The 24,275-nt window shown below is 43.4% G+C and overlaps 1 protein-coding gene across 5 annotated transcripts; it reads right to left on the reverse strand.

The window, feature by feature from the left end:
• Positions 1 to 409: 409 nt before the first annotated feature.
• GTF3C4 (general transcription factor IIIC subunit 4) lies at positions 410 to 24,265 on the reverse strand. Of its 5 annotated transcripts, XM_082468139.1 has the most exons (7): positions 23,609 to 24,265; positions 14,553 to 16,379; positions 11,633 to 11,666; positions 11,444 to 11,487; positions 11,224 to 11,354; positions 8,026 to 8,114; positions 410 to 6,499 (listed from the first exon to the last, which is right to left on the reverse strand). In XM_082468139.1, the coding sequence occupies exons 1-7, from the start codon at positions 23,948 to 23,950 to the stop codon at positions 6,435 to 6,437; spliced, it is 2,532 nt and encodes an 843-aa protein (XP_082324265.1). In that variant the 5' UTR covers positions 23,951 to 24,265; the 3' UTR covers positions 410 to 6,434. The 5 variants fall into 5 exon arrangements, 4 of the variants coding, with proteins under 4 accessions (XP_082324265.1, XP_082324266.1, XP_082324268.1 ...); XM_082468140.1 differs by lacking the exons at positions 11,444 to 11,487; positions 11,633 to 11,666; XM_082468142.1 differs by lacking the exons at positions 410 to 6,499; positions 8,026 to 8,114; positions 11,633 to 11,666 and having other exon boundaries at positions 11,286 to 11,354.
• Positions 24,266 to 24,275: the final 10 nt, after the last annotated feature.

Consider the following 24,275-nt stretch of genomic DNA (forward strand, 5'->3'; position numbering starts at 1 on the left):
GGCGTGTTATTCATTTTCTTTATCCTGTTTGGTGTTTGTCTAGCTTTTCTGGTTGCTCTCAGCAGGAGGATTTGTCTGAATCACAGGTTTATTGTTGCTGAAATCCGGCAACGAGCACTTCATTTAAGTACTCACCAGATACTATTTAACTGACATTGTTAACTATATGTGGTCTAATAGCCTACTGAAGCTCTTTTATTTCCCCTTACGATCCTCAGACTTGTTCTGGAATAAACCACTGAAGGCATACTGAATTGCTTTCGAGGTCCTTGCTAATGGCCATTTCTTGCACAATTCTTTCCCTTCTCCTCTGCTTGTGCCTGCGCATTACTTACCTTTGCTGGTGCTGGTCAGGACAAAAGAGGTTTCTAAGCTTTGCTACAGACCAGGTGAAAATATGCACACGATATACAAGTAATTTGATTATTTATTTTGAATAAAAAAGTGGCCAAGATAACAATACTAGTGGCTCTGCATACAAAACACAACATAATTGAGGTTATTTCACATTTACAAAACTGCCATTATGTACAGCACTGGATATTCACAGCAACTTTAATAGACTCTAAGTACCAGAATCCTAAGAGCAATTGCGGGGGATCCAAAATGGGAAAAAGCTAAAAAACCAATGATCTTTCATTAACTGGAAAATTGGCCAACCAGCTAACTGGTAAAGAAAGAGAATCTGCTACCCTTTTCTTTAGTAATAACTAAAATAAGATTGCCCCACAGGACTGCATTTGACAAACACCCTCCATAATTTCCACTTCATTTTCTCTATAATCTTTCCCACTTCAAACTTTTCCCAGAAACCTCTGCCCTACTATCAGATAAAAGCTCAGGACACCAGTATATCTTCAGGGAAAGAAGATAACTAGTGCAAAGGATACAGCATGGTCTGCTTCAGCCCAGGAGACCCAGTTCAAACCCAAGAAAGAATTCTGCCCTCTTCCGGTCATCAGTTCTTCGCAGTTTTGAACACACTGGAAAAGTGAACCATGCTTCGTCTTACAGGTGGCAGGAAGTTACTCACTCATTCGCTGTATCACCAGCACCTACTCTGTGCAAGGCACTTGACACTCGGTGCTGCAGGAACTACCAAGATGAGACAGACAGTTCCTGCCCTTGAGGAGCTTACAATCTAATAATGAACACTATGTACATACGTATAATGCAGAGAAGCAGCCAATTCTTCTGGATGGGGGTATTACAAGCGAAATGTGCTATTATTCTTAAAATTTTTTTATTTACACACTAAAAGTTTAAAACACACCACCTAATCAGATGGTAAGCATTAAAAAACCATCTCCTTTCTATAACCTTAAGCTTTTAGATGCCTGTTCTTTTTATTTCAAAAAATGTCATATGTAAACAAACACATAATTTGAAGCCAAGCACGAAGATAGCACAGGCATTGGATAAACAAAATATATACTACTCTACACAACACAGACTTATTTTTCTATACAGTCTTATTTCTGTATACACAAGTTTGATGTTCACTTTCTTTTCATACACTGAAGTACAAATCTGAGTCAGTCTTGAAAAAGACATAATTCACTTTTGCATTTAATATTGCATTAGTACCAAAAACAAAACAAAACACCCTAGACCTCACCAGTCTGTTAGCCAAGCGTCAAACTGATAACACATGAAATGCTTCAAAGCCACCACCTCTTACACCATCCAATGAGACCATTTCACAGGACCTTCTATGAAACTAACAGGACTTCATAATAGTGAGGTAAGCAAGTTTTTACCTTAGAAATAACTATAAGATTTAGAGTTCTGAAATTCAATTCCACCAACCCATTTACAAGATTTCAACTAGACAGCCTGCACCTTTGCTTTATCACATCAGTATGAAAGTATCATCATTCCCCCTTTGCAGCTCCTCCCAAGCCTGGGATGAATGAATGAATGAATGAATGAACACCATGTTGGTTAACCATATAATACTGTGGTAAATAAACTCACCGTCTAGGACCTCATATCGCATATTAAGTCTCCCCCCCCTGGAGTATAGTTATAAGTTAAAATGCAAGATAAAAGCTGAATCACCTAATCTGATTAAGAGGTTGGGGGCATACATATGTATATAACAAAAAGATTAACTTCTTTACAGGACTTCTTTATATAAACAGTCTCTCCCCTGTTAAATTTACTGATTTCTACAGCAAGTTTTCAGAAACAGCCATCTTAAAACAAACCATACATGCAGATAGGAGGCTGCACCCTATTTACCAGACTCAGGCCGGCCAGCCAGTCCTGATACTGATGTGTATCTGTGCCAGGGAAACAAGTCTGCATCTTCTGAAAACCCTGCTGTACACCAGGATAGCGATGCTGTGGTGAGAGTGATCATTAGAAGCAACTCTGCCAAGCTGACTTAATTCGGTATAAGGACAGTCAAATCTCACGTGCTCTAACGTCAGCTTGAACTGCAGATACCAGGTTATCACATGAAGATCCTAGCTCCAAAAACTTCTTTTAGCATCAAGAAAGAGCAGTTCAAAGCTTAATACCTATGAGACTTGAGACATGGTCTAAAACTCTGCTGGAAACTGCCAGCTGATACGTCCACTAATAGCTAAAGTGCAACCACTTCACTTCAGTTAGATCTGCTCTAGAGGCATTTTTACAATCCGATGATGGTGAGAGGAGAGGCCAGATGCCCGAGCAGCTCTACTGTCAACAGAGCTGCTGAGCCCCGCGCACACAGGGGGCAGCGTGAGAGCACAGGGATGTGTTCACACTCAGTCATGGAAGCCTGCAGACCCCAACAGTCCGTGCAGGGCTAGCCGGAAAGAGATGCTTTTATTTGTCCGGCTATTTGCTGTTTGTGCTGTCCCATCTCTAAAAAGAAAAAAGGGCAGAACCTATCTTTCCCTTAAAAACTTTAGGCCTGCTGACTTTGAATATAGCCAGAATTTTTTGGCTTGTCAGGAATAGCTGGCTGGGGGATCAGAGCGGGTGGTGGCAGCGAGCTGAAATCCAGCCCACTCTGCCCCAAGTCCAGCCTGGAGGTGTGGGAACTTTCCAACAGGGAAATTGTAATTCAGAGTTTTGAAGAAAACCAGATACAGTTTATCAAGTTGTTAACAACTAACACTATTACCCTTAGAAAGAAAAACTACTGTTTAATAGTTTCTTCTAGGAAGGGAGACCTGCTATGTGATTTAGTTTTTAGAAATTTTATCACAAACCTATTTTTCTTTCAAATCTGGTAGCTCAGAAGGTGTCCTAAAGCTGAGAGAACTAAAGGGACGGAAACGGAGAGGACCTCTCCTGGAAGGAAAAGCGAGGGAGAGGGAGGTCAGGAGCAGAGAGGACGGACGGACCCGTGGAAATCGGACAGTGACAGTAATTCCTGCTTTCATTCCAGGAGCCGTGGCAATTCACCAAACCCCGACACAGTTCAGTGCTGCCAGGAGAGCGGGTGCTCTGAAAAAGCAGCTCTGCGTTCCTCCAGACAAGACCAATGAGCCTTGATTTCTTCTGCATATTATCTGACACCATTACAGTTACAACAGAATATATTTTAATATTCAATTATTACCCTCGGACATTCTTTTAACCTAATTAACTGGTGAAGGCTGCTAATAGGTCTAGCCCACACGCCCCAACGTTAACATTCTCAAAAACTTCCTAGAGGGAGAAGCAGAAAAATGTCACCCTCGACCATGAGCTCCACCAGTGGTTCTAATAACTCCTCACATTGAAAAATAATTGGTAGTTTTGGCAGATACAATAGTAGGCAGAGATGGCTTGAAGTCTGGGTAGTGGACATATGAGGATTTCAGAATGAATATCAAGCCTAACAAACTATCAATTTCTTATCTAGAATAATAGGAACAGATTAACCCTCAGCAGAGAAAGTGTGACAGGTGTGGATATCAGACTCCCCAAATGCAACGCTGTCGTGGCTTAGAAGGTCTAATTGCACAGGACCTTTGCTCCTGCACCTTCATGCAAAGCAGTGGTGTCACCGCCGTCTCATCCACGCCGTGGAGCAGTGACAGCTGAAATTAACTTGAAATCCACTACACAGATCAGGTAAGTTTTAGGAAGGTATAGAGGGCATGGTAAGTGTAAACCAGGAGAGACAATTTCCCGGTGTCCCTCCCGCTCTTCCAGGGCTTCACTGCTCAGCACTCTGTCCAAGTATGCTGACCCTTAGGACGTTCAGAAGTGCACTGTGTTTGTGATGCTGCCATTAACTGCAAACCTCCTCTCGTTCTCACAGGTCAATGGAGTAACCTCCACAGCAGAGGGGACGGGTGGGGAGAGGGGGCGGAGGGCTCCCAACTCGGTGTGCAGAAATTTGAGGCAGGTGCTGGCTGGATTTCAGCCTTAAGAATGCCATTGGGCAGAGCCCCCCCAGAGAGAAGTCACGTTCTAGTAAAAGAGTTGCCATGTTTACTGCTACCCAGACATACAAAATAACTCAGGTGACCCTTTTTAGTTTATTCCTAAGAGTCAAATTTTCCCCCCAAACACATAACTGCTTTAAATAAAAACTTAACGTTAAGTTTTAAATGGCAGCAGCACAAAATTCCCCAATAAGAACAAATCAACTACTAACTCTGATTAGGAAAAAAAAAAAATAAGTGAAACTAAGCATGCTCTGATTATAAAAACTGCAATAATTCCTTGACAGGATCTCAATTTTTACTGTCATATTTACTGTAAAGTGAAACAGCTCTAGGCACAAACGACCGCAACTATACAACTTTCTGAGTTGTGTTCTTCCTGATTTTAATGCTGCCTGGTTCTCTTCCCTGACAATCATTTGAACATGCTGGACCCTAAAGTCTGTATAAACGCTCCTCTTGAAATTACCACCAAAATGAGAAAGATAAGCAGACGATGCCAACAGAATTCAACAGCAGCAGAAATACAGAATTCAACACAGGAGACAGAAACGAAAACTTGAATGGGAAACAAAAGACATTTCAAAGCAGACTGTCTGGAAGTGCCTCTTAAGGGCTCTTGTCTCCAATACCTACGGACAGAGCAGGGAAGACACTAGGGGAGAGAGGCTACAGGCGGGAGCAGGGTGTCTGTTACATGCTCTCCAAACAGCGAGTGTTTCTCAGTGAGGACAAAATGTCTTTCACTAAGGATACAAAAATAAAAGCAAGAATAAGTGTTAGAATAAAGGCAAAATAGATAGCATTTAATGTCACTTAAATTTCACATTTTGTATTTCCCATCCAACTTTCCAGAAATATGCACCATTTCAAGGTGAGTGCATTACAGTCCTGTTAATTAGCACCAATCCCTAGGATACTTATTTTAAAAATCCAAGAACACTGTAGTTCTAGAATGTCTATTTTTAATTTTAGGTTTTAAGACCAATTAATGTCTAACATCTCTTCTTAACAGTCCACAGGAAAATACCTGTATTATAAATATCGAGGACCTCTGCAGAGAGAAGGAATTCCCAGCTTCTGGTCGACTGAGCTACACACACGATAGCACCAGAGCTCAAGGGTCCACACTTCTGAGCTGCCTGTCTCTTTCTGGAAGTCTCTAGACAGACTCGGGATATAAATGATACGTCTGGAAATATCAACATTAAAAATATTAAATGTTTTAATTTAATACTAAAAGGAGAAAATATTACTTTTCCTCTATGTACAAATATCTCACCAAGTTGTCACAGGTTAAGTCTGAAGAGGGTTGTGACGCATGTGAACAGGAATACTTGACATCCTTATACCTGTGAAGGAGTCAGAGCAGGAAACTGATGACATGGGAGAGATCATTAAAAATAAGTCACAATTATTAACTTATAAGAGTCACCTGATCTTTTGACACATTAAAACCAACTTTAGTCTTGGCTTCAACCTCTTTCAAATATATAGTTTTAAGAAAATGTTTTCCATATGCATGAAAAACAAGTGGGAGGATGCAGATCTGCAGCTATTTGTTGAGAACAAAATATCAGGCCCACAGGTTGCTTCAGACACTTTAATATCTGTTGGGACACTGCATACCACGTACCAGGTAACTAAGGCTCCCTGGAACCACAAGGCAGTTCCAGACCAAGGCCAGGATTAAAAAGCCTAACTCGGCCCAGCAAGGCCCTTATCCATACTCCCTAGAAGGGACCATTCTGTTCTGAGAAATGACAGGGCATGCGTTTTGTTCAAACTGCTTCAGTCAAGACACTTGAAAAATAAGTGTTCCTCATTGGCAAGGAGTTGGGGGATAACGTTCATCTCAAAAGGACTTAAAATCCCTGCACTCAGTCACTTTAAAGACATCCTTTAGTCCCTGGAGACAGAGAACACACTTCAGCAGTGAGTCCCCACGCCCTATGTACAGTCATGAAGGGCGCCTCTCCTCTTGCACGTCCTAGCTCTTGGGGCTGGACGGCACTTTCCACAGCAGAGTACATGCCCTTTCCATCTTCCCATCGTGGACATTCAGAAGACAGGAGAATCACAGAAAGGGCAGGGGCTTTGCAGTAACCTCTTAATCCAGTCAGGATCTGCAAAAGTAAGACAAGCAGTATTGAGCGTAAACTTCAGAAAAGGCAATCAAATGGGATGAGCCCTGGACGGACCACAGTATTAAGGGATGGGCATTCTGGTCCCAGCTCTGTGTCCCTGGACAGAGCCCCTCACTACAACATTCTAGACGAGGCTGGACTAAATCTGTGGTTCCCAAAGCTAAGTGTGTGATGAAATAGGAAAATAAGGGTAATGAATGAGTGTTTCATAAAGCTAAATTTATTCTGTTTAAAGAAAGGACTATACTTTGTTCTGAGAGTATTTCCTTCATACATGGATAATGTTAAAATACTCTTATAAAATGACAGTAACAGTAACTTTAAAAAATACATTACTTGGAAAAATAAAAACATGGCAACACTGTGTCAACACTTTCTCCCCCTTTTAAAAACTTCCCTGGTCTGTGAAATACTGTGCTCTACTGGTTAGTACTCGCCAGATCTCAGCGATTCACACTCTTCCCGAGAGCTGTATGTGGCTCAACACAAAGTCAACTGGCAGGTGTGTTTTTTTTGTTTCCATCTTTTCCTGATTTCCTGTCTAAATAGTACACCAATTCTCAATTGCAATGAGTGTTTGAAAGTCCCCCCAAATTTGCTTCAAAATAACCCAGCAAGAGGAGGGGAGAGGGGAGGACTACAGATGAAACATAAAAGGTCGTGAGCGGCGGTTTCTGAAGTTGGATGATGGGCACATCAGAGTTTCTTACACTCTTTTTCTCTACTTTTATGATTGCATTTTCCATAACAAAGAGTTAATACAGAACACAAGCTGCCAACACACCAACTTCTCAGAATTAGAGAGCTTCAGCCAGGTGAGAGCAAAAATCAATAAGGGTGTAGTTTTACACAGAACATTTTGTTTTACTTGAGACCACAAATTACCCCCAAAGTGTACACAGGTGTATAATGGTGTCTAGTTAGCTCATTTGGTTAGTCTGATGTTAATGAACCTCAGGTCATAAACTGACATTCATGGGACTGTTTACATCACTAATTCCTGACTCACGTCTACGATCTTATTTCCAACTAGTTATGTCATAAATGTGGGCTTTGTCACCGGGGCTATCAGGAAAGAGAGTACTGACCAACCCGAAAAAGAATCCCACCATGGCTACTAGAAGGATGACTGCAAGTGCACGTCCCTGTTTCAGCAATGCTGTCTTTGTATACGTTATCAGTTGCAGAGTTTTCCTTCAAATACTGTATAGTCTATACATGCCATCTAAAACAAGCTTTTTTGAATAAATGATTTGCTTGCAGTGACAGAACAGTAAACTGCAGCCCTACTTACTCACATACTAAAATGCAACAGGTATGTTAACGTGCATATTCCAGTGATCATCTTTTAATTAGTTGTGGCTCATGATAATACCGTACAGAGCACAAGGAGCCCGCTCGCCACCCCTGATGGCGCGAGCCTAAGCGGGATGCAGGACTTGGGGGTGCTGGCACGGTGCCAGCGTGCTCCAGCTCACCCTCCCACAAGCTGGGAAAGCACTCACCTTCTGGGGCTGGATGGCGGGCAATGCTGTCATGGAGCAAACACCTCCTGTATATCAAACTCTGGCAGGACTGGTAGGTCAAGAAGCACCTGAAAGCAGACAGGTTGCACCATCAGCTCTACTAAGGGTGGAAAGCAGCATAGTGTTGGAGGTGACTCACCACATACAGTTATTCTAAAACCACAAGTTAACTGAGTAAAGGGCAGAAACAGTTCACAAATGCATGGCGACAACGTATCCCTCCGCACAGGCCAGACCTACCCCACCCCACACTTAGTAAAGGGGAAGTGTCGGTCAGGCTAAACCAAGAGGTACAAAGCTTCTAATCCAGACAGTCACTGCAGCTTCTTGTTTTTGCCATGTTTGCAGCACTGAGAAAGAATGTAGTCTGCTTACACCTGATTGCACTGTGAATTTTTCATATGTTAAAAAAAATCAATTATGGAAACTATTCTTGTTAGTGATTTTTAAGATTAGGTATAAGCACTGTCTTTAAGAATCTGACAGCACAGTGGGGAAAACCTGAAAGATATCGAAGACAAAATTAATGGTGCAAAAAAAGAAGGGCCATGAACAAAAGCTCAGAGGTTCAATTCCATCCAATGACCATTCACTGAGCATCTACCAGGACCAGGCAAATAAGGGAAGGTGGGCAGCAATGGGATATCAGAGCGAGCACTTGGGCTCTGCGCGGAAGGTTTTCTGCAGGATAACAGTGTTTAGGATGAGCAACTAAGCAGTAAAAAATACAAAGAGGAAGGGAGGTTGGGGGAAGGAATTCCAAGTAGGTTTACCTTGAGTAAAGACTTGGGTGTACAGGAAGAAAGATTATACCTGAGTGGGAGCAAGCACGCATTCTCACCGGGAGAAATTACACCCAGGTATTCCGGCACTAACTTCAGTCAGCAAAAATGAAAATAATTTTTGTGGAAGAAGCCATCTGAGAGACAACAATGTATAGTGGTTACACATGGGAACTCTGGAGTCAGAAGGCCAAGTTCTCAGCTCTGCCGCTAACCGCCTGTGTGCCTCTGGACAAACTGAAACTTCCCCAGGCCCCAGTTTCCTCATCTGTAAAAATGGGAACAGTGGCGGTGCCCCTCGTGTGGCTCAGGATGCGTGTACCACTTAGAGTCGTGCCTGGCACGCTGGCAGCGCCAGGCGCAAGTGGCTACTGTTACAAGGCCACTGCTATTACAAGCTTGTTTCCTCTTCTCCCCAAACATAAGGCAGAACAGTCAGATCAGAAGAAGTCTAGGGACACAGCAACGGCCGGGAAATCCAGACATCCATCAGTAAGAGAGGGAGTAATGGAGCCATCCACACAGTGGAAAAGTCTACAGCTGTTGAGAACAGGATCTATGTACTGATGTGGAAAACGCCCACAACATCTTGCTAAGAGAACACGCAAGTTGTTAAGGTAGTTATATGTAGCACAATCCTGTTTCTATTGGAAATAAACTTTAAAAACCTACTGAGTGCCTACCACGCACCAGGCATTGTTCTAGAAATAGCCATGAACAAAACAACCAAATTGCCTCTCTTCATGAACTTTCTATTCCATAGAAAGGAGAAAAACATAAAGTAAAAAAATATATTAAGTGGGACTTCCCCGGTGGTGCAGTGGTTAAGAATCTGCCTGCCAATGCAGGGACACGGGTTCGAGCCCTGGTCCGGGAAGATCCCACATGCTGCGGAGCAACTAAGCCTGTGCACCACAACTACTGAGCCTGTGCTCTAGAGCCTGCGTGCCACAACTACTGAAGCCCACGCGCCTACAGCCCGTGCTCCGCAACAAGAGAAGCCACCGCAATAAGAAGCCCACGTCGCGCAACGAAGAATAGCCCCCGCTCACGGCAACTAGAGGAAGCCTATGCATAGTAACGAAGACCCAACGCAGCCAAAAATAAATAAAATAAATTTATAAAAAAGAAAGAAAAGGTTCCTCATTAAAATATATATATATATATATATATAAAGTGGTGATAACTGCTAAGGAGGAAAATAAAGCAAGGAAGAGGGATGAAGACTGCATACTGAGAGGGGAGAGGGATGTCATCAGGTGTCACAATTTTAGGCAGCGTGGCCGGGAAGGAAGCCCTGTGGACCCCTGCTGGAAGAGCACCCCGGGCAGGGAGGAGAGCCAGTGCAGACGTCCAGGGTGGGAGGGGTGCTGCGTGTACCTGAGGAACAAGGAGGCCAGTGCACCTCGAGTGAAGTCAGCAAGCCGGAGAAAATGTAGGCGAGATCAGAGAAGGGATGGGGGCCAGGCCATGGAGTCTTGACCACTGACTGGATTTTAGCTTTTACTCATCAGAAATGGGCAGCCACTAGAGAGTTTTGAGCAGAGGGGGTGACATGAGCTGATGAGGTCGTAATAGGATCACAACCTCAGCTCTACTTAGAACAGCCTGGAGGGGGCAAGGAAAGACACGGAAGATGGGCTGGGAGATAACTATAATAATCTGGGCAAGAGATGATGGTGTCTTGGACCAGGGATGTAGAGGTGGAGGTAGCAAGAATAGGCTGGATTCAAATTTGAAATGCCTTTATAACTTCCAAACAGAGCAACTGAGTAGGTGCTTAGATATGAAGTCTGGACTGAAGGGAAGCAATTCAGACTAAAGCAATATGTTTAAGTCACCAGTGTACAGATGATAGGCGACAGCCCAGGGAGAGTGCTGACAGAAGAAAGACAGGTCCAAAGACGGACATCAAGGAGACACTGTGTCCAGAGGGACAGGTGATAACAAAGTGCTTTAAGGAGGAGGAAGAGGGAGTGATCAACTGCGTCACATGCAGCCCGTGGGGCCGTAAGACGAGGACACAACAAGGTTCCCTCTTAGAGCGAGACTGAGACGACCTCTACCTTTTGTTAGAGTTAAACCAGAGTACAGAAGCACTTTATATTCTATAAACTTCAGCAGGTATTGCTTTTGTCATACTGATTTTTAAAAATTTAATGCTACTTCAAAGCAAAATAATATTACCAAAATAAACCCCTATATACAAGAAGCAGAAAAAAACCCATCATTAAAGGGTGTCTTGCTTGAGTCAAACGGATGGTACAAAGCCCACACCAGGTTTTATAGTAGCAGCTTTTCTCCAACCTAGTGGCATGGGCAACATATACTTTGGATAAACACTTTACAGTGGTCTGTGTGACACAAAACTGGAAAATGAGCAAAAGCCGCTTACCGGAGCCAAATGTGGCCATTGGAACAGACCGCCTGTTTGCGATCTGTGAACGGCAAAATCTCTTTACACAAACTACAGTGCTCAGGGAAAGTTTGCTTGTTCATCTTCTTTGAGATGTGTCCGATCAGCACCTAGTAAGACAAAGCAGTCAGCAGTGTTTTGTGGTGAGTGCAGGGCTTCCCGACACAAAGGAGAAATGGAAAACTACACGGTATCTTACGTAAGACAGGAGCTCTGCATCTCCACGTAGGCCCATCACGCTCTCTGAAAAGTAAAAAAGCTGGACCTTCAACTTGTGTCAACTGGCTGAGTACAATAAAATAAATTCATTCAGGCACCCTGTGACGACAGAGTGGACTTTACCCACTAAAGGAAAAACTGTTCTGAAAACGCAAATCTTATTACTTGCCTTTAGTTGCTTCTGAAACAAGGACTTCAGAGTTCTGTTAGAAGACAAAGTATTCAGCTACACTTACAATGTTTTGACTTTAAGAAAGAAAAACATAATCTCTATAGGCAAAATATCATGTGAAACACTAACTCTGTAGAACTATACAAATGTCTATTCTTTAAGAAAAGCTTACAAAGGAAAAAGATAATCAAGATTAAAAAATAATAATTTCCCCTTCTGATGGCCCAAAGACCCATGACCAATCTAGTCAGCCTGCAATTGGAGACCAACCGACCTCACAGCAGAGGCATGGCGGGACCCACCGTGGGAGTGGGAGAGATGGACGGGGCAGGCTCTAGGCCTTGGCCCTACTTCAGCTTTGCTTGTTTCTCTGCTTTGTTTATTAGAATTGCATCACTCCAAAAATGAAAGTCTGAAAAACACTGATCTACTTCATTATTTTGTTGGAAGAACACCTTTACCAGCTATATTCCTGGGAGGCATGGGATACACCAACCCTTAAGAACCACCTTGTCTTACTAGCAGATAATGTCCTTCAAAGTTTTAATCCATTGACACTTAAGCTCTTGTGTAAGAACTTCTTAGTCTGCGATTCACTAAAATTAGTTCACTGAAGTTCTGAACGGTATCTTAATAGCTCAAAAGGGTGTCTTACCTACTCTACATATAATTTACAAATTTAAAGCCCATTAACTTTTGGCCTTTATGGCCTTGAGAATTCTAATTTATGGTCCCTTACAGCAGGGACAACCAATGTACTAGGTTTGAAAAGATTCATTTTTATGCACACAGTAGGATTTTACTTTATTTTTTAGATGTTGAAAACAAAATTTATTCCCTGTCTTTCAAAATATATGCATTTATTAAGAAAACTGTCCAATGGTTTACTGTCAGATTTCACAAGCAAGCTTCAAAGCAGGGGATAAAGAAAATTATAAATTCCAAGTTACAAGTTAAGTGCTCTCCTTAGCCTTTAACTAGTAAACTCCAAAACAAAAAACATTTGTTTTACGCAGTAGGATTTTAAAACATGAAATGTATTGTTTTCAATCAAAACTCAGTTGCTGTAGATGGGCAGAAGTATAAGCTTCCCTTCTTTAAATTGGCTCTGTTGGAACCAAGTAACTATGCTAAATGTAGCTTTCCATGCTCATGCAGCACCTGGTCAATTATTCTGAATCACTGCCAACCAGCTTCCATTACAAATTCCCTAAAATGTTTTTGTTAATATTTTACGCTTATAACATCCCTGCTAGGTCCTATGAACCAGTGATACCAGAAAACTCTTCCACACAATTTAGACCACAATGAAACAATTCTTAAAAGCTGACTTTCAAAGATGAAAAGTCCATTACATGAACAGTACATCTTAACTACTCGAGTGTGAATGAAAGTACTGCTTGCCATATCAGTAAACAAAGGATGTTGCAGCCATCGAGCCATCACATTACAGCTGCCCGTCGGTGAGCCCTGAGGGAACTCAGGATGGAGGCAGGATGCACCCCCCACCCCCCCCACCCCCGCCCCTAGCAGTCAGCCGCTACAGCCACCCCCGACGGTGCACCAAGGAGACTCGGGATGAGAAGCACATGGGGATACTGGCCCCATGTAGCTGAGGTGCACATCAAAGGAATGATTTCAGTGAGCCCAGACTTTGCATCTTCCCATACATAGAAAAGCGCTAAATTTCTTAACTTCAGATATCTGGTTTTCCTTAATTAACAGTAACCTTTAATGCTCCAACTACCCTGGTCTTTGTTGCAACAACTCCAATATATCCTGGCTCCACCCCCTTGCCCCTTGGGAGCAGTCCCTCAGAGCTATCTGAGATGCTGTGTCCCAGGCTTAAGTCCTCAGTTTTGTCTGCCGAATAAAATGTAACTCTGAACCTTTAGGTTGTGTATTGTTTTTCAGTCAACATCAGATTGTTGCAAACATCCTTAAGAAATAATTTTAGGGGTGTACGGGTACACACACACACACACACCTTTCCAACAAGAAAATGCAAGTGATTCGCGAATGGTTTAACATTAGGCATGAAGATATCTGAATTTATTACCTGCAATTAATATTTTAGATAAGACTTTAGGCAGTGAGAATAAATATCAATCTTCAGAGTAAAAAGAACCACAGACATCTGTGGTCCTGAATATTTTAGTATACAGTATGTTCCTTAAAACCCAATTCCTCAGGATTTTAGAAGCTGTTAGCTCAGGATTCCTGATTAATAAGTCTATATAACACTGAGCTACACAAAGTTAAATGATTTCTTTCCTATAGGAATTCCCAGAACCCTTAGAAGGACGATGTACACTGGGAACCTTTAAGAGGAGTACAGAGCATGCAGTATCTCCCCAAGCTTGGAACCCTACTGTTCTGTCAGGGAACTTGAATTCTGTGAAATACATTTTGGGTAATACTGCAAGATTGTTCTACCATCAAAATAAAGATTATAACCCAGTTTTTGTAACAAAACAACAATGTATAAGTAATCATTTGTTTACCTCTTATGCCCTTCTAGACTAAATCAGAAGACCCCTCGAGTACTATCAAACGGAAACAATCCCGGCCACAGTCCTCCCCAAACCTTCTGCAAACGGGAAGGGAAAGGAGGGTGTGCCACACTTCCCCTGCTGGGTCTGCCCAATCACAACGCAGTCTGCTTCTGGAGCTCATCCACAGCCTTGCGTATCAATCAAGGCCACAGTGAGAGTAAGAACTGAAATATTCTTTGTGTGATATGAATATGCCCTCTGCATTCATCTGTTTCTTATTTATTCTCCTGCACCTCATGCCAATCAATTACCTAAAAAATGTCAAAGCAGAAGTTGAGCTTTACGAATTAAGTTTAGGTCATTTCTTTCTCACAAAGATAGCAGACTTTTCCGTTTCAGTGCTTTTGTTAATCAACACCTACCCGTGCGGTTCTGTCATCATACTCTTCATCGGACATTAAAAAGTTACAGAGTCCCCGGGTGGGGATGCTAGTGTTTTCTGTGATCCAGGTGTGCAGGTATACTTCGCCTAAGACTCGCTTCATGTGCTCCCGGGTCAGGTGCATTTCCACAGCTTCAATTTTCCCTTGGATTTCAAGGAGTTTCTCTTCCATTGGCTCTCGGCCTCCAATGTCTCCAGCCTGAGCGAGCGAGTCATCTGTGGGGCCCTCCGGACCACCTTCTTTGCTCCTCTCCTGAAGGCCTTGCTTATTCGTCTGTTCGGAGGAAGTGCCTTCTTCCGGCTGCTCACCCTCAGCACTGCCCGTCCCAGGTGAGTCAACCAGTAAGATTTTTGAGTCCTCAAGGATGGGTCTGCATAAGGCTTCTGCAGCAGTTTTCTGCATCGACTGGTATAAAATCCTCAGGAGGAAGAGTTTGAAACGCCAATAATAGGTGGCCCCACTGCTTTCAATCTTTTTTTCCAAAGCTTCTTGTAAAAACTGAGGGATATGTTTATCTTTTAAAATCTTCCAACGTACTAGGTCTATTAGATCTACCTGCTTAAAGAGATTTTGAACTGAAGATTCCAGAAGCTGAGCAGCTGCCTCTTCAAAGCTTTTGAGAGTAACGAACTGAACCTGGTAGTTTTTGTTAACGGGATGGAGGCCATTGACCATGCCCTCAGTGGTAATGACGGCCAGGTACGCACCAAAGGGGCTCACGGCTATCCCGTGTGTCCTCACTGAGCCAAACACATCCGAGAGTTTAATCAACTGGTGTTCAAACTTCAGTGCAACATCTGTGAAAATGGGAATCAGCTGCCTCACCTTCCCATCACTGGAACAAGTATATACCGTCCCATTCTGCTTGTCTGCAGTCATGGAGACAATCGGCAGTGAGTGCAGGCCTGTGACGTGAGAATTGTGAACGTTCAGACCTGCTTTGGAGATCAGAAGAAGACACCAAAACACATAGGGTCCTCTTGCGGCCACCACTAAGCTACAACTACACTTCTGGTAAGGGTGATACAGCGGTACACACTTGATGCTCTGTACTGGCAACTGGTCCATTTCTTTCCACAAGACGACAGGCTGCCTTAACGTGAAATAGCCTTTAACTGCTTTGAGATTGACAGGAAGAATTTTTACAGGTCCAAAAGCACTCCCCACAATAAGGCCGCTCATTTTCCGATTATTGTGCTCATATTCCCACCAAAACAAAACACTAGGAGAGTTGATTCCTGACTCAATCGTGTTGCATGAAGAGATAGATTCCTTTCCTACAAACGGTAGCTGAAACTGCCACACAGCAATGTTACCGTTTTCAAAGAGGACGGCCAGGAGCACGCTGCCCACGTCGCGGCACTCGTTGTTATGCTTGACCTGCTGAGTGGTACAGATGCCTGACCACTCCATCCTGACTGGTGTCTGCATGCTGTGTCTCCTCTGAAACTCAGCAAAATCCCTGAGATTCCCTTCTGGGGCCTCACTTTTAGAGAACCTGTAACTGGTCTCATAAAGACGTTCTCCATAAATCTCCGTCAGATCGACCAGCTGGACCCACTGCAGTCTGTTGAGGTTAGCCTGGATGGTCAGGCGATTGTCCATGGTCAGTGCTGCCAGGAGGCACCTGCCATTAGCATCACAGCCCATGGGGGACCAGCTAGTGTACTTGAATCCTCTCAATGGTGGCAAAGCCTTCCCCTCAGGGTTGAACACCCTGTCCAACATGAAAGTCTGACTGACTGTGGGGTCTTCAGAGGTGGCAAATTTCTCCTTACACTCAGCAACTTCCGTTTTTGAGCCAACCTGAAAATAAGAGATATAAAAACTATCAGATAAATATTTCACTCTAAGAGGACTATACGTACATTGCTTAGGGTGAATTAACTGATTCACATAAATACATAAATCAGTTATATGTTTACATATTATAAATATGTAAAACAGTAATTTGATATCAGTTCTGTTAATTTTGGCATGACATGCATTTAAAAGATCAAGCACATGTCTAAGACTAAATGAGCATTCACTCAGGAAATGGCAATTGTTTTTTAAGGGTCAGAATAAGTGCTGTCATTATTCATAGCCTCGTTCCCACATTGTTCTCAGAATTGACATATGCAGTAGCAATGACAGAGATGTACTTGATTCTAAAGAGTCAGCTAAGCATTCTGCTGAACTAGTCACAAAACAATAAAGGAGAAAGTCATGAAAAAACATCTATCTATATACATCTTTGATACAATTAGATGTTTGCATTTTTAACAATATTTTTTTTAACAATATTTTTGTAATACAAATGTCAGCTCTTAAGTTTTCTACCTAAAATTTCATTTACAAATTACGCTGAGAGCCAACTCCAACAGTTCTGTCCACTGTTTCTTTCTTTTTTTTTTTTAATTAATTAATTTATTTTTATTTATTTATTTTTGGCTGCATTGGGTCTTCGTTGCTGTGTGGGCTTTCTCTAGTTGCGGTGAGCGGGGGCCACTCTTCGTTGCAGTGCACAGGCTTCTCACTGCGGTGGCTTCTCTTGTTGTGGAGTACGGGCTCCAGGCCCATGGGCTTTTGTAGTTGTGGCTCACAGGCTCTAGAGCACAGGCTCAGTAGTTTTGGCGCACGGGCTTAGTTGCTCCGTGGCATGTGGGATCTTCCTGGACCAGGGCTCAAACTCGTGTCCCCTGCATTGGCAGGCGGATTCTTTTTTTTTTTTTTTTTTTAATTTTCATTTATTATTTATTTATTATGTTTATTTTTGGCTGTGTTGGGTCTTCGTTTCTGTGCGAGGGCTTTCTCCAGCCGCGGCGAGTGGGGGCCACTCTTCATCGCGGTGCGCGGGCCTCTCACTATCGCGGCCTCTCCCGTTGCGGAGCAGAAGCTCCAGACGCTCAGGCTCAGCAGCTGTGGCTCACGGGCCCAGCCGCTCCACGGCATGTGGGATCCTCCCAGACCAGGGCTCGAACCCACGTCCCCCGCATTGGCAGGCAGACTCTCAACCACTGCGCCACCAGGGAAGCCCCTGGCAGGCGGATTCTTAACCACTGCGCCACCAGGGAAGTCCCTGTCCACTGTTTCTATAGAATAATGTCCACTGCCGTTAAGACTATTTGCCGTTCCCTGAACACTCCCACTCTGCCTTCCCTGGCTCCCTTGTGTAGAATGCTCTCGTTCCTCCTATCTGAATCCCATCCCTCCTACCAGGTCAAACTCTATGAAGCCTTCTGAGATCATTCTAGCTTTCATTCATCTCTCCCTCCTCCAAGTCTGTAACATACATGAGCAGTGCTATTTATTTAATGTCTAGGTGTACAATGGTGAGCTCTTTAGAAAGATTTTAAAGGGACATTAAAGACAGAGGAGAGATAAATGACCAAAAGAAAGTGGTCCAGAGCTATAAGAAAATAGTCAGAAAGGCTAAAGCCAAAAAAGAACACAGGTCAATTAAAATATGGTTTCCATTATGTCAGAAGCAGGAAGAAGAAAAGGACTTGAACCACTGTCTTTAGAGAAATGAATAACAGAGAAAGCAGAATCTTTCGATTCCTTTTTAGTGTCAATCTTCTTTTACATAGAAGCTGATCTTTAAACGGGAAAGGGTAGATTAAACATGATTAAAAAGGAACTCAAGCCTAAATATACATGGATATAACAAAACTCACTTTAAACCCCCAAGCCCAGAGGAATTACACTCCAGAATACAGAAAGACCTTGGAAGATGAACTCAGAACCATTACATTCCTCGATAAAGCTTGGACAACCAGAGATGTGTCAGAAAACCATAATGCAACAAATAGTTAACTGCTAAATTGCATAATAAATAAGCATATAAAATGAAAGGTAAAGTCCAACAAATGAATTAGAAGACTAACTTTTCCTAAAGTGTGTTAAACAGAACATCACTCCCCTAAATTGCCCCTTGAAAAAGAGGTCTATAACCAAATAAGTTTTGAAAATGCTATATATTATACATTATTCCCCCTTCAAGAGTTACAGCCAGGGAGCTACTGAAGAGACTTATTTAACCAGAGTTATCCAAACTTTTATTTTTTATTTACTTATTTATTTTTTTTACCATTTAAAAAAAATTGGGGTATAGTTGCTTTACAATGTTGTGTTAATTTCTGCTGTACGGCGAAGTGAATCAGCTATACGTACACACATATCCTCTCTTTTTTGGATTTCCTTCCCATTTAGGTCACCAGAGAGCATCGAGTAGAGTTCCTTGTGCTATACAGAAGGTTCTCATTAGTTACCTATTTTATACATATTAGTGTATATATGTCAGTCCCAATCTTCCCAGTTCATCCCACCCCCACCCTTCCCCCCTTGGTGTCCATACGTCCAAACTTTTTTTTTTTTTAAACAATAGAACCTTTCGGGGGGCTGTCATCTCTGGAAATTGTGTCTTGGGCAGTGTATCTTGATTTTAGGGTAGTCTCTTGGCTATATCTACAGACATGCTGGAGAAATACAGACTGGAAATTCCAATTAAATACAGGTGTCACTGGCTAACCTGTTAATAAAACAATGCTAATCAAAGCCCAGAGCTTTGGATGGGTATATAAAATTTGAGTAAAACTCTGTCCTGTGATGCCAGACTGCCTGCATTCAAATCCTGGCTCTATCATACACTAGCTCTGTGACCCTGAGCAAACTGTTTAAACCTTCTGGCTTTAATTTCCTCGTCTATAAAGAGTATAATAATACATGTTCTCATAGAGTTTGGAAGGTTAATTAAGTCAATGTATGTAAAGCACATACTAATAAATACTCAATAAATGTTATCTATGATGACAATTATTAATACTCTCTGAGGATTAAGTAAATGTTAATGAGACCTAATAAAAGTGTGTAAAATGCAGGGTAGGTAGGTATTAAGTTGTCCACCAAATGAAGGGTAGATATAAAATTGTTCACCAAATCCCATAATCCTGTAAACTAAGCAATAATCCTCAGACTAGGACAATTTACTATTACAGTAAAAGCTACTATGGAACTGAAAGTAAACTTACAGAATGTATAACCCCAAACAGCAGCACAGAATGAAATAAAGGAAGCTCAAGCTTGGTCCTACTCACTGCAGGAAGAATCCTTGACGGAATGGAGAGCAGTGTGGATGTCAGCCAGCAGGGAAAATCCTTAGGGTTTTTTGTACAGTAATTTCTAATATGTTAGGTAGTTTGAATTAGCCTACTGCACCTCCCCTCAACTCTCCATATCACAAAACTAGTTAACAAATCAAAACAAGTACTCAGATGCCCTAGGAGCATACCAGTTAAGAATCCAGCTCCCAGAGGCTGACCCCCAGCCAATCATTTGACTATCACTATCCTGTTCCTAGTTGGCCACTATTACAACTAGTAGCTACGTACTTTGTAAGCACCTAACAAATAAAAACTCATTTGAAGCTATTAGACAGAAAACTTCTTGAGGGCAGGAATATAATTCCAAAGACAGGAAATAGTTATTTAACTTAATGTAGTAGATGGAGTTAATATTACTAACGTTCTTAACAACTGATACAAATTAGTTATGCACATATTATTAGAATTTGGAACTGTGTACAACTAGATGATTCATTAAATCAGCAGTCCAATGGGAAAAGAAATTGCAACTTATTCTTTTTTTTTTAAATTAATTTATTTATTTTTGGCTGCGTTGGGTCTTTGTTGTGGGGTGTGGGCTTGTCACTGCGGTGGCTTCTCTTGTTGCGGAGCACAGGCTCTGGGCACGCAGGCTTCAGTAGTTGTGGCACGCGGGCTCAGTAGTTGTGGCTCGCGGGCTCTAGAGTACAGGCTCAGTAGTTGTGGTGCATGGGCTCAGATGCTCCACAGCATGTGGGATCTTCCCGGACCAGGGCTCGAACCCATGTCCCCTGCACCGGCAGGCGGATTCTTAACCACTGCACCACCAGGGAAGTCCGCAACTTATTCTTTTTTTAAAATTTATTTATTTATTTATTTATGGCTGTGTTGGGTCTTTGTTTCTGTGCGAGGGCTTTCTCTAGTTGCGGCAAGTGGGGGCCACTCTTCATCGCGGTGTGCGGGCCTCTCACTATCGCGGCCTCTCTTGTTGTGGAGCACAGGCTCCAGACGCGCAGGCTCAGTAGTTGTGGCTCACGGGCCTAGTTGCTCTGCGGCATGGGGGAATCTTCCCAGACCAGGGCTCGAACCCGTGTCCCCTGCATTGGCAGGCAGATTCTCAACCACTGCGCCACCAGGGAAGCCCCCGCAAACTTATTCTTAAGTCACTATTTTATTGCTTTTCAGATTTATATCATTCACCTTTATATCACGTAACCTCAGTGCCCAGGACACTAACTTGCAAATAGCAGATAATATGTCAACTATTATTTAACTGCATATTTTCCTGAAAAAATTCATAATCTAAATAACGATCAGACAAAAGCTTCAAAGAGGTTTAGTATCTATCTTCTAGCAGTGCTACATACTGAAATCTAGGTTGCAGAATGTCCGTCTTTCATGTTAGAGCGAGCTGGACAGAACCAAGTAGATTTAAATCCACAGGGACTGTCAACGGGTCGTGCAATCAAAGTACAGATAGAGACTTCTTTACATTCCTACCATTACTCCAGTTTTATCCCACAGAAGCCTCTTTTAGAATTGCAGGACAACTCAGCATTCATTCACCAGGCAGTGCTAGGCTAGTAAGACTGCTAATTGATTGGTGGTTTCTGTGATGTGCATACCGAAGAACAGTGCAGAAGGGGAAGATGCTACTAATTAATTTCAGGAAAGCAATCAATTACCAGTGGGATATATAAAGATTTCCTGTTACTCATTTTTCAGGTGTGGAACCAACGACAGAGTCAAATTTTTATCAGAATACAGTACTATAAATAACTTCATATCCACAGCCATAGCATTAACCCAGACTCCTTCCTTCATACTTGTATGACTATTTTTTAAATTGACCATTTACAGTGTGCCAGGAACTGTGCTAAGTAATTACACATGTGTATGTATGTACATGTATGTACGTATATAAATATATATTTAACTGAATCTTACAAATATTCTAAACAAGGTAGGTTTTATTACCCTCCTTTTATAGATAGGCCTATCTTGCTATCTGGTGCCAAAGTGCAATCTCTTAACCGCTGTTTTACACTGACCCCAACAATCATCTACTTGCCTCTAGGCCAGCCAGATTCATATTCCTGAACCACACCAGGTCAGTCCACGTCTATGATACTGTAACAGCACTTTAGGCCTTCCTAGGTTGAAGTCAACCATCTCAGACTGACCTTCAAAATTCCCAAATTGGCCTCACTTTACTTCCTCTGACTCTCTAGGAAAGTTACTTGAACTCAACTGTTGACCCATCATTATTTACACAAACAGCAGCAAGTTATGCTCATGATTTACATGTATGTGCGTGAGATGGGCACCTCATTCCTGCCATCTGGATGACCCTTTCCTCCGGAGGACTTCTTACAACCTAAACCCTACCTTTTTTAAGGTCTGCTGCAGATTCACCACCAAATAACTTTCCCTGATAAAAGCATCTCGCTTCACTATTCCTTCCTTTCTTTAAATTCTCTCTGCTAAAGTATTAAATCTCTACCATATTGAGACACACACTTAAGATTTTCTGTAGCTGATGTGCATATGAACATCCTTAGCAACAGTAAGTTTCTTTTCAGCAGAGCATACACCTTTTAAAAGCCCTTTGTTCTGCCTCCCTCCTTGAGTGTTTCTCAGTTCGGCAGCATTACGAACATCTATCCACCCGATTGGTTATACTTGAATCAATTTGTTCACATCTTGTCCAAGATCTTAGAAGGCTTAGTCATACAGGTTTACCAATGATCCAATTCAACATCAAATTATCAGTTTCAAACTTGGATTAAGTATCCTAAAAAGTGGTGTGGGTTCCCTGCACCCTACCCAGTTAGTGATTCCTATTTTAAATGGCTGTGCAGGGTAAGAGTTTTTTTTAAAAAACTTCAAGTTCACAAAAATACGTTATCTTTATATAGATACATACCCTTACAACGTTTATCACTACCCATTATTACATTGTTATTTGTTCACGACTTGCGAGAAGGTAAGCTCCATGAGGACAGGGACTTTGTTTTGTACAATGCTTTACTTCCAGAACCTAGATTGGTGCCTAGCTGATACACAGTGGTATTCAAAAATGTGTTGAAGGATGAATATACACTTTGTCACATATATGCATACAGATCTATAACTTTTAAACCACTAAAATGAACAATACGACTTCCTACTTAAAAAAAAAAAAAAAAACTTGCAAATAGTGATGATAGAACAATAAAACTTCAGGAGCCCTAAAGTTCTGAAGGCAAACTTAGTTAATATGAAGCCGAAAGCACTAAATTTACACGGAGATCTCGGGCTTTAAGTTTAAGAACTGCACTTATCTTCCAGAGGCTTTATTTTTCGTTCTACATCCCAAAGCCTCTTAGTTATTGAAGAAAAACTGGAGTACTAACCCCGACATCCAGTATTTATGCATCTGCGCAAGATGAGAAGCAAGGACCATTCATAATAAAGTCACTGAAACAGTTAAGACAATGGAAAGAACCAGTTTTTCTCCTCCAAAGCAAAAGAGGCGCAAGGGGAGGGCACAACACAGTAAACAAAGCCAGCCAAAGGCCTCGGGGAGCAAGCCCCAGACAATAGGAGCCACGGTAGAGGCAGGGCTGGGGTTGGGTCAACAGGGGGTGGAGCCTCAGAAAGCACCGAGGAAAGAAATCGGCGCCCGCAGCCGGCCAGACGCTGGGGCAAAGGGGAAGCCTGGCTCCGAGAGGGACCTCCCGAGATGTGTGCGTGTGCGTGTGTCGGGAGTGGATGGGTGACCCGGGAAATCGGGCGTAAACGGCTGGACGGTTTTTTGTTTGTTTTTTAAGCTACCGTGACCCTAAGCGCTGGAGGCGAGGGGGGGAATCCCCGGACTAGGCGTGGGCCGGGATTCCCCGGGGACCCGTGACGCGGCCGCGGGAAGGGAGCAGGAAGAGACCCCAGGGCTGCGGCCCGGGGATGACTTACTTTGAGGAAGCAGCTGTTGAGAGGCGCAGGCACCGAGGTGCGGTGGATAACCAGGTCCTGGCCCGGGTTGTGCACGTCGCAGATGAGCTCCAGCACAGCGATGCTGCGGGCCGTGGACACCGACACGCGGTGGTCATCGGACCACACCAGCGGCTCCAGGCCGCTCACCGCATACTGCAGCTTCACCGCCGGTTCCCGCCGAGTCACCAGGAGGCGGAACGCGGCGCTGGGCCCGGGGGCCGCGTCCGCCCCCGGCTCCTTCCCGCCCGCCTCGCCCTCCTTCTCCTCGGGTGGCGCAGGCCGGTCGGCCGCGGGCCCCACCCGGGCCTTGGCCGTATTCATCTCTCCTCGGATGCAGAAGCCGAACCCCGGGCGCGCCAACCGCGCGTCGCCGTCCCGTTGCCGCCTCCCGCACCGCGGCCGTCGGCCCCCAGCGTCCCCTCAGGCCCGGAGCGCCGCCGAGCCAGGAAGGACCCCGTCGTTGCTAGGCGACCCAACCCTGCCAGGTGGCCAAGGCGCTGCCTGTAAAAAACGCTACTCCTCTGCTGGCCGGACAGAAGCGCCCGGGCTGGACAGCGGGTGGGCGAGGGGCAGGGACCACCACCCCCCTCCACCCCCGCCGCGGCGTGATCAATCCCCAAGCCCTTTTAGGGACCTCCTGGGGCAA

Source organism: Balaenoptera physalus (genome assembly GCF_965194825.1).
Source record: "Balaenoptera physalus genome assembly, chromosome: 7".
NCBI classification, from domain to species: Eukaryota; Metazoa; Chordata; class Mammalia; order Artiodactyla; family Balaenopteridae; genus Balaenoptera; species Balaenoptera physalus.

Excerpts from the sequence above, each read along its gene's own strand:
- GTF3C4 (XM_082468139.1), bottom strand. The coding sequence starts at position 23,950 with ATGAATACGGCCAAGGCCCGGGTGGGGCCCGCGGCCGACCGGCCTGCG. Across the intron at positions 16,380-23,608 it reads TCAACAGCTGCTTCCTCAAA|GTTGGCTCAAAAACGGAAGT; the intron begins GTAAGTCATCCC and ends TCTTATTTTCAG. Across the intron at positions 11,488-11,632 it reads TGTTTCAGAAGCAACTAAAG|AGAGCGTGATGGGCCTACGT; the intron begins GCAAGTAATAAG and ends TTTACTTTTCAG.